The 14,317-nt window shown below is 46.9% G+C and overlaps 1 protein-coding gene across 1 annotated transcript; it reads left to right on the top strand.

The window, feature by feature from the left end:
* The first annotated feature begins 227 nt into the window (after positions 1–227).
* On the top strand, positions 228–12,728 carry NQO1 (NAD(P)H quinone dehydrogenase 1). The gene is made up of 6 exons (XM_080936737.1): positions 228–348; positions 6,889–7,053; positions 7,125–7,255; positions 7,672–7,785; positions 9,057–9,158; positions 11,552–12,728. Exons 1-6 carry the CDS (start codon positions 342–344, stop codon positions 11,855–11,857), a joined length of 825 nt encoding a protein of 274 aa, XP_080792863.1. The 5' UTR covers positions 228–341; the 3' UTR covers positions 11,858–12,728.
* Positions 12,729–14,317: the final 1,589 nt, after the last annotated feature.

Raw genomic sequence — 14,317 nt, 5'->3', positions numbered from 1 at the left:
TCAAAACCTCTCTCACTCCCTAGCTCCCAGAGAACTTTTGACTTCCATATTCAGGAGTCCTAGTTCAGCCCTAAACGGCTTCTCCCTGCCAATAACTTAGTATCCTCCCCGCAGCGCCTCTGGGTTCGGGAATCCAGCCCCGCCCTCGCTGGCTGCCCTGCACAGTGGGCTGGACCGAGATCCCGCTGGATATAAAGCCTCCAAGTGCTCAGCCTACACTGCTTGCACTAGCCGAGGCTGTAGTCTGAAGGTCTCTCCGAAGCACTTCGGGGTCGGTCAGGCAACCCGCTTCTCAGCCAATCATCGCTTGGTATTACGATCCGCCCTCAACGTCTGGAGCCATGGCGGGTGAGTGAGGTGCCAACTCCAGCCTGATTCATCCTGAGGAGGAAGGATGTAGAGGCTTGCTCTGAGTTTTGTTCCTTGCCTCACCAGAGGAAAAGTGAAATGATTAGGATCCAGGATGAGCCTCAGTCCCTAGAAGGAGAGCTTCTTCTCAGAGATGCAGCCTCAATTCAGCTAAGGGCACCTCCAGTATGATCCCTTCCTTATACGCCGTTCCTTAACAGAGCTGGCCACTCTCTGGACCTTGTTTGGACTATTTAGAAATAGGGTAATATGTATCCCAGGTTGGCCTTAAAACTGCTGTCTAGTGAACAGCCTTGAACTTAGGGTCTTAGTTCCGCTGCCTCAGTGCCAGGATTGTTAAGTGCTTATCACCACGCCTATTTTATATGGCTCTGGGAATTGAATTTAAACCAGGACTTCCCTGCATGCTAGACAAACTCTCTACCACCTGGGCTCTGTGCACACCCCCAGCCTAGGCCAGATAGTATTTAAGCGTTCAGAAATACGTTGCTAACATTTAAAAATGCAAACAGGCAGTTTGTAGGGACCACTACTGGGCTTGGTGGCACTCTGGAGGCAAAGGCAGGAAGATTTCTTGGCTAAGTTAGCCTCCAAGGCTAAATTTTTCCCAACAGGGCTTGGCTCTGAGTTTGGGGCAGCAATAAGGGTTAGGCAACGTTTCCTCCAATTAGGGCAGGACTGTAACTTTTTGGAGTTCCTTGCCCTTTAGAACGACTTCAGCCTCCTCAAATACACTCAGGACCTCTCCTTGCTAATGAGGGAAGGATGCTTCTGTAGCTGGTACAGGGCTATCTCAGTGTTCTCTGAGCTGTACGATGAGGTTACTGGGAGCGGCAGCAGGGGAGGGTTTTCAACAGCTGGTAAGGCTGTGTCTGCTTTGTGTACTGGTCTCCATTTATCCAAGACCCCGACATTGGAGCTGCAGTCAGCACAGAGTCCCAAGCATTATTAATATTTATCTTATACCCCCACACCTGTGATTCAGTTCAATGTTTGTTTATTCATCTGTTCGTTCATTCATTCATTCATTCATTCATTCATTCATTCATTCATTTTGACCAGACAAGCTTCAAGCTTAATTTGGTCTAGGCTGACCTTGAACACCTGACCCTCCTGCCTCTGCTCCCCAGTGCTGGGATTACAGGTGTGTGCCCAGGCCTGGCTAAAGTGAATTTACAAATTAGAGTAGGAGATGAACAAGATGAAAAATAAAACAGAAATGACAGCAGCAGGTTGACGTACCGCCATCCTAGTCGGCTCCCTGAGCCTGTGATAAGACACCGACCAAAAGGAGTTGAGGAGGAAAGGGTGTGTTTCAGCTGGCAGTTCTGGGCACCAGTTCACCACTGAGAGAAATCAAGGCAGGAACCTGGAGGCAGGAACTGAAGCAGAACCCTGCTTACTGGCTTGTTTTCTTATATAACTCAGTGACACCTGCCTGAAGGTGACACCAACCACTGTGAGCTGACACTCCCACATCAATCACTAATCAAAAAAAAGCCACCTATTACAAGCCTCTACAAGCCAGTCTGTTGGAGGATTCCAAGAGCCCCTTGGCTCAGTGCAGAGGACTGGGGCGCTCTCAGGTGGAGATGGGGAGGGAGGTGGAAAGCAAGAATAAGCTGGACACTGGATAGAGGTTGGCTTCCAGGTGAAGGCCCAGATAATTTCAGCTACCAATATTTAGAGTCAGGGTTGGCAAGAATGTTATCAGATAAAGGGATCCGCTACCAGGCTTGATGACCTGAGTTCCATCCCTGGGACCCACATGGAGAAAACCAAGTCCTGAAAGTTCAGCTCAAGACTACACACACACACACACACACCACACACATACACACATACACCACACACACACACACACACACACCACACACATACACATACACACCACACACACACACACACCACACACACATACACACACCACACACACACACCACACACACACAGACCACACACACCACATACATACACACACACCACACACATACACACACACACCACACACACCACATACATACACACACACACCACACACATACACACACACACCACACACACCACATACATACACACACACACCACACACATACACACACACACCACACACACCACATACATACATACCACAACACATACCACACACACCACACACATACACACACACACACCACACACACCACACACATACACACACACACACCACACACATACACATACCACACACACCACATACATACACACCACAACACACACACCACACATATACACACACACACCACACACACACACCACACACACTGAACAAATAATGTAATTTAAAAGCACTCGGGAGGTAGAGGCAGATGGATCTTTATAAGTTTGGGGCCAACCTAGAGGACAAAGCAATCTCCAGGGCAACCAAGGCCACACAGTGAGACCTTGTCTCAGAAAAACAAACAAAAGAAAACCCACAACAAAACAAACAAAAAATATGGGGCTAGAGAGATCTCACTGGTTAAGCACACAGGCTGTTCTTGCAGAGGGTCTGGGCTAGACCCCCAGCATTCATATGGGAATTCGAAACCTTTGTAACTCTAGTCTTCCTGAGGGTACCAGGCTTGCAGCTGTTGCACAGGTATATGTGCAAACAAAACACCCACACGTACAAAAGACATACATTTTAGTGTTTAAGAATTGTTTTACTTTATTTTTAGTTTGTGAAACAGTCTTTCTACATAGCCCTGACTGTCTTAGAACTCACTATGTAGCCCAGGCTAGCTGCTAAGCTACAGAGATTTGTCTCTGCCTCCCCAGTGCTTCCACCACACTTGGCCTATTTTAATTTTAATTTTTAAAAATTGCTTTTTATGAAGTTTAGGCTCCTTGGTTACGAATCCCAGGTCCCCAGCCCTTACAATATCTAATAGTTGCCCAGATAACAATGTGGTACCGCTGGAGCTCAGTCTCTGGTGACACATGAGCATTTCAGGGGGTAAATGAAGTGGAAATCAGGCACAGGTGTGGGGGAGGGGGAGGAACAAGTTCTCCGTTTCAGGGAACAATGAACAACCCATGTTTCTTGGCAGCCCCTCAGAACAGGGGACAGGAGGCTCTGCCGAAATCATGCTGGGGCTCCAGACTCAAACCCTGGCATAAAAGAGAAAGCAGATGCAAACCCATTAGATGGTGAGAGGCAGAGCAAAGCAGAAGGTGGCGTTAGCTAGCTTGCTTTCCTAGTATGTTTCAGAACTTACCCCAAAACAATCACTTAGGTCTTTAATTGCCCCAGAAGTTATTTCTGTCTGTGGAATAATTCAAATGAAAACAAATGAGGGGCTGAGGAGCTGATCGAGTTTCGAGCATTTGCTGCATAATCCTGAGGACCAGAGTTGAGATCCCAGCACCCACCTCGCAAGTACAGGGCAGGGTACCCTACAAATACCTGTAACCTCAGCTCCAGGGACCCAAGACTCTTCTAGCCTCCAGAGGTATCAGCCTACAAATGACACCCACATCAACACATACATAAAAATAAATCCTTAAGAAATAGTTATTTCACACTAACTAGCCCAAGAAACCATCTATACCAACAGCACCCAGAGAACCCTTCTGTAACCTAGCCAACCGTCCCTGACAAGGAGGCCACTCTGATTGTCTAAGGAGATCATTTTATTTTCATGTAGGTCAATTAAATATGCCAACATTGTCAGGTAGTGGTGATGCATACCTTTAATCCCAACACTGGGGAGGTGGAAGCAGAGACAGAGGCAGCCAGCCTGTGTTCCAGGAGAGCCAGGGCTACACAGAGAAATTCTGATTCGGGGGTGGGGGTGGGGCAACATCATAAGACACTAATTTCTCACTGACTCAGAATGCATCCTCTCTTCTTCTTGCTCACCCCTTCCTTCCTCCCTTCCACTTCATTTTTATTTTTAAAATGGATTTGTTATTATTAGAGTGGTGTGAGGCTGTGTGTGTGTGTGTGTGTGTGTGTGTGTCTATGTGTGTGTGTGTGTGCCTGTGAGTACATGTGCACGTGTGTGCCTATATCTGTATGTGTCTGTGTGTGTGCGTGTGTAAGTGAGACCATTAGGAGGCTAAGGAGGCATGGCCTTGTTGGAGGAAGTGTATCACTTTGGGGTGAGCTTTGACATTTCAAGAGCCCAAGCCAGGCCCTGTGTTGCCCTCTTTCTCGTCCTGTGGACCAGGACATAGCTCTCAGCTGCTGTTCCAGTGCCCTGCGTGCCACCTTGCTGCCATGCTGATGATGGACCAACTCTCTGAAACTGTGGCAAAGCCCACAGTTAAATTCTTTCTAAGAATTGCCTTGGTCTTGACATAGTGACTAAGACAGTGAATGAACTTAGACAAATGGGTCCCAATAACCTGTCACTTGTCACCTCTTTCCTATGATCCCTGGCCTCCTGGTTGGTACAGATAGACAAGCCGAAATCAGGGGCACTCTAAAATCAGAAACTTTCTTAAATGCTACTAAAGATGGAGCCAGGAGCTAGGCAAGCATCCTACCATGAGTTACACTCTCAGCCTTAGTTTATTTTCCTTTAACTTTTTGGATGGGGGATTTTAAGCTTTCCTAGGCCCCTCTACCCACCCACCCACACCCACCCCGTGCTTTGCTGAGGGACTTTTCTTCTCTGTGTGTCTGCTGTATGTATGTCTCCTCACACCCAATAAACACCTTTCTTCAACTTCAAAAAATAAAATTAAAAATAAAGCTTTTTGGACAGAATCTCTGTAAGGAAAAGATGACGGGGCACCAATGAAAGGAAAAGTCACAGGGCACCAATGTTGTGAAAGGATAACGATCCGAGTCACGGCACCAATGTTAGGGGAAGGATGAAGAGAGTGGGGGGCATATGGCCCATGGAGGTGCGGCGAGGCCTGAGGGCAAGGGAGATGCCTCTGAGGGGTCCATGTTGGGAATCCCTTCCCTGAGGGACCAGCCACACAACAGTATAGTACGGAATAGAGTTTATTCAGGTCATGGGAGAGTTAAGAGGGTGGTAGAGGCAGAGAGAGAAGTAGAGGAGTAGAGGAGTAGAGGCCGGCCATGAGCACATGGGAGAGAGGGGGGAAGGGAAATGGGAGAGCAAGGCTGCAAGAGCACAAGGGCAGGAGAGGCCAAGAGAGAGAGGAGGGGTCAAGCAGCTCCTTTTATAGTGTCAGGTCACTGGGGCGGAGCATACCTGGCCACTGCTGGGTAATTGAGGGGTGGGGTATACCTGGCTGTTGCTAGGTAACTGAGAGGTGGGGTTTACAGAATCCCAACAATCTCCACATGAAGTCACGGTTGGCCTCAAGCTCAGAGACCCACCCGCCTCTGCCTCCTGAGTGTTAAGATTAAAAGTATGTGCCCCCCCCCATCTGGCATTTTGGAAACTTTTGTTTTTTTTTTTGAGATGGAGTTTCTCTGTGTAGCTCTGGCTAATCTGGAACTAGCTCTGTAGACCAGGTTGGCCTCAAACTCTTAGAGATCCGTCTGTCTCTGCTGGTATTAAATGTGTGCACCACCACACCTGGGAAACTTCTGAGTGCTGACATGATGTTCAGAATATTTTAGGTTTATTGTGGAACCCTCTGTGTTGTGGGCTGATTCTAATACCACTTCTGTTAATATGGCTCCCCAAGTTACCAGGAACCTGCACATCTGCGCGTAAGATGCTGAGGGTCCCTGCCCCAAGCTGGTGCTGATTGGCAAATAAATTTGCTGGTGGTTAATGGCTGGGCAGAGAGGCAGAGGCAAGGGAACCCAGGGAAGAAGGAGGATTTGGTACCGCCGTGCCAGGGAAGAAGAAAGATCAGAGTTGAGAACTGCAGGACAGAGAGATTGCCAACATGTAGGAGCTGGGGGTCCCAGCCTAGGAGGGATGCAGGCTGGGTACAAGGCAGCCAGGATGAAATATAGGTTTTAGAAAGTAATAATTTAGGAATATCAGAGGAGAGAATGTGCTAGAAACATGGAGGATCAAAGTGGCCCAACCATTGACCTGTTTAAGGCATATTAAAATAGAAGGCGCGCCCCACTCCCCCGTTTCATTTGAGAATCAAAGCAATGAGGTGGCTTGCAAAGAACTCCCAGAGGTAGAGCAGATTAATCAACTACAGCCATACCTCTGGACTTCAGATTAAAAAAAAAAAAATCACACACACACACACACACACACACACACAGAGAGAGAGAGAGAGAGAGAGAGAGAGAGAGAGAGAGAGAGAGAGATCCTTCCTTATGGAGGTCAGAATAACTTCAGAAGTTGGTTCTCTCCTTCCAACACGTGGGTTCTGGGAATCGACTTTAGTACATCCAGCTTGGCAGGAAGTGTCTTTATCTGCTGAGCCATCTCACCAGCCTGAACCTTATTTTTCAGATTAAAGACATTTAGTTGATAATGCTAGCCACTGTTCCCCATTCTGAGATACTAAGTTGGGAAACACATCTGATCCCAAGCACTTTAGATCAGGGACTCACCCGTCCTGTTTGGATTTTCTTCCCATGCCTCACGTCCGTCTAAACAGCGAGAAGAGCCCTGATTGTACTGGCCCATTCAGAGAAAACATCGTTTAACTATGCCATGAAGGAGGCCGCTGTAGAGGCTCTGAAGAAGAAAGGATGGGAGGTAGAGGAATCTGACCTCTACGCTATGAACTTTAACCCCATCATTTCCAGAAATGACATCACAGGTAAGAGCCACCTCTCTCCATTGACAACAGACCACATGGCCTCAGCCTCAGTCCCTCTTGCCTCCCAACAGGTCAGCTGAAGGACTCCGAGAACTTTCAGTATCCTTCAGAGTCATCTCTAGCATATAAGGAAGGCCGCCTGAGCCCAGATATCGTAGCTGAACAGAAAAAGCTGGAAGCTGCAGACCTGGTGATATTTCAGGTATCACATAGGACAGAAATCATCAGAAAGCGGTGTCTGGGGTGTTTGTCCTTATTGTCCTGGAGCCCTCTGCATTCTAAGTGATGATGACAGAGGGTGTGCAATGAGCTGATATGCTTTGTGTATTTACATTTGTGTGCGTGCATGTGTGTGCGCGCGCATGCGTGTGCCCGTGCGCATGTGCGATGCTGCCCAGGCTGGTTCCTTGGCCTTCAACAGTCCCGCAGCCCCAACCTCACTGCGTATTTTACACAGAGGGAGCGTGGCACCTCCCCTCATCCGCTCTCCCCACCATCCCAGAGGAAATGACAAGGGAGAAGGTGCCCTGTGATGGACAGTTCTAAGCTCTTCCTGGCCACAGGGGAGGGGCAAGTGTGAGAGCCGCATGATCTGACTTCTTGGTCTTCTGCCCACAGTTCCCGTTGCATTGGTTTGGGGTGCCCGCCATTCTGAAAGGCTGGTTCGATAGAGTGCTCGTAGCAGGATTTGCCTACACTTATGCTACCATGTACGACAAGGGGCCTTTCCAGGTCGGTGAACTGTTGGGTGTTTCCTAAGTAGATTCTTCCCTGAGAGCACAGGTGGACCCTTGGGACCAGAGAGGATGCATTGTATAGCTCTTATAAATCAAATGACAGGATGTTTTGGATTTGCTTGATTTTTTTTTTTAACATTCACCTATCATTTTTATGGATACGAGTGTTTTTTGACATCATGTTTTAGATTTGCTCGATTATGTTTTACACGCGTTTATGGGTAGTTTTGCCTGTTTATATGTCTGTGTGCCACGTGTGTGCAGTGGCTGAGGAGTCCAGAAAAGGGGGCTCACGTCTTCCTGGAGCTGGAATTACAAGAATGTTGTGAGCCGCCGTGGGTGCTGGGGAGCAGCCAGTGGTCTTAACCCCCTTCCATCTCTCCAGACTGCTGTTTATGGAGAGAGGCGCATGCCTGCCACACCGTGTCTGCGGATGTTAGGAACAAGCTGCAGACAGGAGATCAGACTCTGCTTGTCAGGCTTGGTGGCAAGTCATTTCACCAGCTAAGCCAGCTCACCTGCCTCTGGACTTTGTTTTAAAGTGGTGGTGGTGGTGGGGGGAACAACTTCAAAAAGTATTGAGGGATTAATGGATGGCTGTCGTAGACAAATAAACCAGACTTCAAGCTGTTTGATAGATTTTTGTTGTTGTTTTCCTTGTCTCTCATGCTTGAGATTTTCCCCTAATAAAAATAAGATGGAAAAATCTTACTGACTTGGTGACAAACAACTGAAATTCCATTTGGGTGGGAAAGGCAGGAAGACCAGGAGTTCAAGGCCATCCTCAGCCACTTAGTGAGTTTTAGGCCAACCTGGGCTCCAGGAGATCCTGTGTGAATAAAACAGAAAAAAAGGAATCTTTGTTGTTTGGAGGCCAAATAGTGACAAGAACTATCTTGTGACTTTTTTCTTTAAAAAAAAAATAGATTTTAAAAACTTACTTTTTTTTTATTTTATGTGCATTGGTATTTTGCCTGCATGGATGTCTGAATGAGGGTGTTAGCTTCCCCTGAAACAGGAGTTCCAGCTGTCTCCTAAAGTTCTGAGTGAGTTTATGATTTGTACTGTACTCACTGATAACCACAGCCACATCTTGGTCACAGCCACAGTTGAAACATGTGCAGAGTCATGCTGAGGTGGCAGAGGACCTGAAGCCTAAAATAATAGCACCAATAGAGTGGATTCATTGTCCTTCTCCCAAGGGGCCCTTTCATTAACTCACTGGGACTCAGGAGAGGAGCAGGTGACACTTGTTTTCTCTTGCAGAAGAAGAAGACCTTGCTTTCCATCACCACCGGGGGCAGCGGCTCTATGTACTCTCTCCAGGGCGTCCACGGGGACATGAATGTCATTCTCTGGCCAATTCAGGTAGCTCCAGTGGAGTTTGTTAGCTGAGCTTTCCTCGGAGTCCTAACCTCCAGACAGTAACTAAAAACTGACCCGAGGTGAATGGAGGGCAGCCAGGCAACAGGGCAGCAGCTCCTGAGTGTCCTCCAGGAGCTGCTGAGATGACCCAGGGCACGTGGTCAAACAGTCTCTCCAACCAACGTGCACTGGGGCCTCAGTGTGTGCAGCCGAGGCCTGGGGTTCCTCCAGTCTTCCTGAAGGACATTTTAATTAAAAAAAAAAAAAAGTGTATGTGTGTGTGCCTGTATGCACATGTGTATGTGTGTGTGTATGTGTGCCTGTGTGCATGCATATGTATGCGTGTGTGTGTGTGTGTGTGTGCATGTGTGTGTGCCTGTGCATGCGTGTGTTCAAGTGAGCATCACAGGCTAACTTTTGGGAATCCGCTCTACCTTTCCACCTTGTTGATACCGAGATTTCCTTGCTTTTGTAGTAAGTACTGTGTGGTCAAGGCTCACCCGCCTTTGAGCTTCTGGGCAGTTCTCCTGTTTCTGTTTCCCATTTTACCTTGGCATGCTAGAATTGCAGATTCATGCTGCTGCCTGAATATATATATATATATATATATATGATTTGATTTTTTTTTTTTTTTTTTTGAGACAGGGTTTTTCTGTATATCTGTATAACCCTGGCTGTCCTGAAACTCACTCTGTAAACCAGCTGGCCTCTAACTCCACCCATCTCTGCCTCCTGAGTGTTAGGATTAAAGGCCTGTGTCCCCACCACCTGGCTATATACACTTTTTTGCATAAGTTCTGGGCTCTCTCTCCCCTAGGCTTACAAGGCCAGAACCTTTACTCTACCCGCCGAACCATCTCTCCAGCCCTTCTGTTTTTTTTTTTTTTAAGGAGTGGTGGTGGTAAGGTTTATATATAATCCCAAGGTGGAATTGAATTTGTGGCGGTTCTCCTGCCTCAAGTTGTTGGGTGCTGTCTGGGCTTAAGGCATGGACTGCCATACCTAGCTCCCCAGGACAAGAATCAAGTTCACTGAGCTTGTCTTAGAGGTGGATTATGTTCACTCAGGAATGGGGCTGCAGGGGAGAGGGGGATGGGCACTAGAAAGGCCTTTTGTAAAGACTAAACTCCTCTTCTGAGAGGCAGAGAAATGCGCATCCACACGCCCTCACCAGAGCCAGTGCCAAGGAGCAATCGCTCTCCCTAATGTAATACAATTTCCGGCTCTTTTGGCAGAAGATCCAGGTTGGCACAGTTTCAAGGTTTTTACTCATTCAAAGAAAAGCTCTGCCAAGGAGGCTGAGCCAGGTGACAACTAGGGAAGGAGGGCAGAAGGTGAGGGAGAGGCCCTGTCAGTTCCCGGGGGCACCTCGGGCCTGACTGCACTTTCTCCCCTCGGCAAGCCCAACTCACCCGCTTAAAAGGTTTTTGAAATTTAAGTTTTATTTTGTGAGTTTTGCCTGTTGTCTGTGTATGCAATGTTCACCGAGGCCAGAAGAATACATTGGATTCTCTGGAATAGCAGTTACAGGTGGATGTGAGCCACCATGTGGGTCCTGGGAAGTAAACTCGGGTCTTCTGGAAGAGCAGCCAAAGCTCTAAATCACCATGGCATCTCCAGCTGCAGTTTCCTTCTTCTCTCCCTCCCTTCCTTCCTTTCTTCCCTTCACCACTCCCTCCCTTCTTTCCTTCCTTCCTCTCTTCGTTCCTTCCCCTTCCTGTCTTCCTTTCTTCCTTCCTCTTTCTTTTAAAAAAAGGTTTCTATTTATTTATTTTATTGCTCTCGGTGTGTATGCTACATTTATGTGGGTGCCCACAGAGGTCAGAAAAGGTCATCCAATTCTGTTGCGGTAAATATTAAAAAGACGCGCCCGGTCTACTCGCTCTGACCCCGGCGGTCCGAGCGCGGTTCCAGCGTGGCACCCCGCCACACCACTCTCTCTTGAACTCAAATAGTCGATATATGAAAGAACACAACACACAATACCTGTGATCCAATTGACAAGATATAATTTTCCCATCCAGACAGCACAAAATCCTGTACAAACCCGTCCCTTTAAAATGTACATAACAACCGGTATCTATGCAGAGAGGACCATCTGTGTCTTCCTCCATCTCTTCCAGTCCTCTTCTTTCTCAAAAACTGTTCCCGCCTCTCTTCCTTCTCGTCCAATGACAGGCTTTATGCCAGCCATCCCTTTTAAATTCAAACACAAGATCCCTTAGAACTGGAGTGACAGGTGAGCCCCTCCGTCTGGGTGCTGGGAACCAAGCTGGGTTCTCTGAAAGAACTTAACTGTTGAGCCCGTTCTCCAGCTCCAGATCAACTTCTTCTGGTGCCTGGTTACAGTACAGACTTGCTCCTGTGACTTACCTCTGTGTTCTGTTTCTCTCCAGAGTGGCATTCTGCATTTCTGTGGCTTCCAGGTCTTGGAACCTCAACTGGTATACGCCATTGGCCACACTCCACCAGATGCCCGCATGCAGATCCTGGAAGGATGGAAGAAACGTCTGGAGACTGTCTGGGAGGAGACACCACTCTATTTTGCTCCAAGCAGCTTGTTTGACCTAAACTTTCAGGCAGGATTCTTACTGAAAAAGGAGGTTCAAGAGGAGCAGAAAAATAACAAGTTTGGCCTTTCTGTGGGTCATCACTTGGGCAAGTCCATTCCCACAGACAATCAGATCAAAGCCAGAAAATAAGTTTGGTTTGTTTGTTTTTCTAACATGTAGTTAGATGCAGACTTCTTCTTTCCCAGCTTCCTTAACTTGCTTTCATTTTTCCTTTGTTCCACGAGGATAAGAAAAGGATTAGGCTTGCTTCACGAGTTTCTAGATAGTTCCATCATGGCTGTGACGGCAAGATTAGGGGCCTCAGGCGGCCTGGGATATGAATCAGGGAGAGGTGTAGAAGCGAGCAGGGAAAAATACTTTCCTAGGGTCATTTATACAATATAAGCTTTTTTTTTTTCTCTTAGGGCTAGCCCTGGCTAGATGGCATCCAATCCTCCACTGATTTGTCCCTCTTAGTTACCTCCCTGTGGTTTAAGGCAGAAGGGAATTGCTCAAAGAAAACAATGGCCGAGGGACTAACTTGTTTAGCAGTTAGTTAGCTAAAGCCTGTTTATGATACATCCTGGTTTCAATTACTGTGCAGTGACTGACATGCCCCCAGGGGGACGGCTCTCAGGCTCTTCTCTGCCTTGTACACAGCACACCCAGGTCCTGGGAAATGGTACAAAAGCAGGTCTCTTTCTATTCCTCTCTCTCTTCTCTCCCTCCCTCCCTTTCTTTTTTTTCTTTGTATTCTTTCTTTCTTTCTTTCTTTTTGTCAAAATAAATGAATATACCACATATCTGACAGTGGTGCTCAGCAGCTAAGAGTATTTGTTGCTCTTGCAGAAAACCTACATAAAGGCAAACCTCTGTTTCTAACTCCAGTTCTAAAGGACCAGTGCCCTCTGCTGGCTCCTGCAGGTACTGCATGTACACAATGCACAGACATACATGCAAGCAAGCAAAGAAAAAGAAAAAAGGGTAGACACATAAACATAGATCCCAAATGCCAAAATGAAAACCAGTAGCCTTCGACTAAAGCAAAACAAATTGACATATAGAAATGTCTGGAAGGCTTTTCTGTAATATTGTGAAATCAATGACATTCCTTTCTTAAGATCTGTTTTGTTTTTAATTCTGTGGTGTGTGTGTGTGTGTGTGTGTGTGTGTGTGTGTGTGTGTGTGTGTGTGTGTGCCTGAGGGCTTATGAATATGTGGGTACAAGTACTCACAGATTCCTGAAGAGGGCCTTCTAGCCCCAGAGCTGGAGTTACAGGTGGTTGTGAACCATTTTGACTTCAGCTGTTGGGGAACCAAACTCAGGTTCCTTGTAAGAGCAGCAACTTTTCTTAGCTATGAAACCATCTCTCCAGCCCTGATAATTACATTAGAGGGCTGTAAGCCCTTTGATGTAAGTGCTCAGAATTGAACTCCACTTTTGGTCCTCTGCTAGAACAGCAAGGGCTTTTAAATGTTGAGTCACCTCTCTAGCCCCTCAGTTTAATTTCTTGAAATGCATGCTGGGTATGTTGGTGACACATGACTATCATCAGAAATTTAAGGTCATCCCGAGTTACATAGTGAGTTTAAGGCCGTCTTGGGCTACATGGGACCCTGTCGCTACAAACAAACCTTGAAGTGTGTCTCTTTCCACCCTGAGTGCAATTCAAGGAGACAATAGTGTTCCCTCTTGTGGCAAATGGGAAGAAAATACACAAAATTAGGTGGCCAGAAAATCTGCAGACCTGACAATGCTGAATGCTTTGGAATTCACTCAACAGAAGGTCCAAGAATCCAGTTGAATTTTTGTCCATGACATTAGATGTTGTTAGTCCCATGGGTTGAGAATAAGACCATTGCCACAATCTTCTAGCCAAATTATGGCAAGCGTTGACTAAATACAGGTTAGAGGCATTTTTGTTTCATAGACTTCTTATGAACAGTAAATTAAAACACAATTCTGGCTCTCACAGTGTCTCAGCTGATCCTCAGTATACACCAGAATTCCAAAGAAGTAGGCTATCGGGCTAGTGAAGGAATGGATTTGCCAGTGAGAGGCAAGCAGGCAGGGAGAGCCAGCTTTCTTTTTCCGTGTGTTTTGTTTTTTTATGAGTACACTGTCATTGCCTTCAGACACACCAGCAGAGGGCATCAGACCCTGTTACAGATGGTTGTGAGCCACCATGTAGTTGTCAGAATTTGAACTCAGGACCTCTGGAAGAGTAGTTAGTGCTCTCAACTGCTGAGCCATCTCTCCAGCCTGAGGTGGAATTTTCTAGTTTCTTTGGAAAGTTAGTTATGTCAAATGATGTTTTGCTGGGCACCCAGGTGAAATGACGCTTTGTTGGAGCAGACACAGGTGAAAGAATGTTTAGCTATAGCAAACACATGAAAGGACCCGGGATAATGGAAGTATATGACCCCACAGATAGTGGAAGATAAGCACTGAGCATTGGTTTGTTTACTCCACCTGGATATTCTTCACAAACATGCATGGGTTGGTTCGCCTTACATAGCATTACTGAGCTCAATTTGTGGTAATGCATCTACTGAGAAAAACTAGTGCAAGAACTGCTCCTGCTCCTGCAGCAGCTTGCCACGTCTGTG

Source organism: Micromys minutus, assembly GCF_963924665.1.
Source record: "Micromys minutus genome assembly, chromosome: 24".
NCBI lineage: Eukaryota > Metazoa > Chordata > Mammalia > Rodentia > Muridae > Micromys > Micromys minutus.
Note: the sequence above shows the minus strand (reverse complement) of the source record. Positions and strands in the feature narration are given on the sequence as shown.

Excerpts from the sequence above, each read along its gene's own strand:
- NQO1 (XM_080936737.1), top strand. Across the intron at positions 7,054-7,124 it reads TTCCAGAAATGACATCACAG|GTCAGCTGAAGGACTCCGAG; the intron begins GTAAGAGCCACC and ends GCCTCCCAACAG. Across the intron at positions 7,256-7,671 it reads CAGACCTGGTGATATTTCAG|TTCCCGTTGCATTGGTTTGG; the intron begins GTATCACATAGG and ends TTCTGCCCACAG.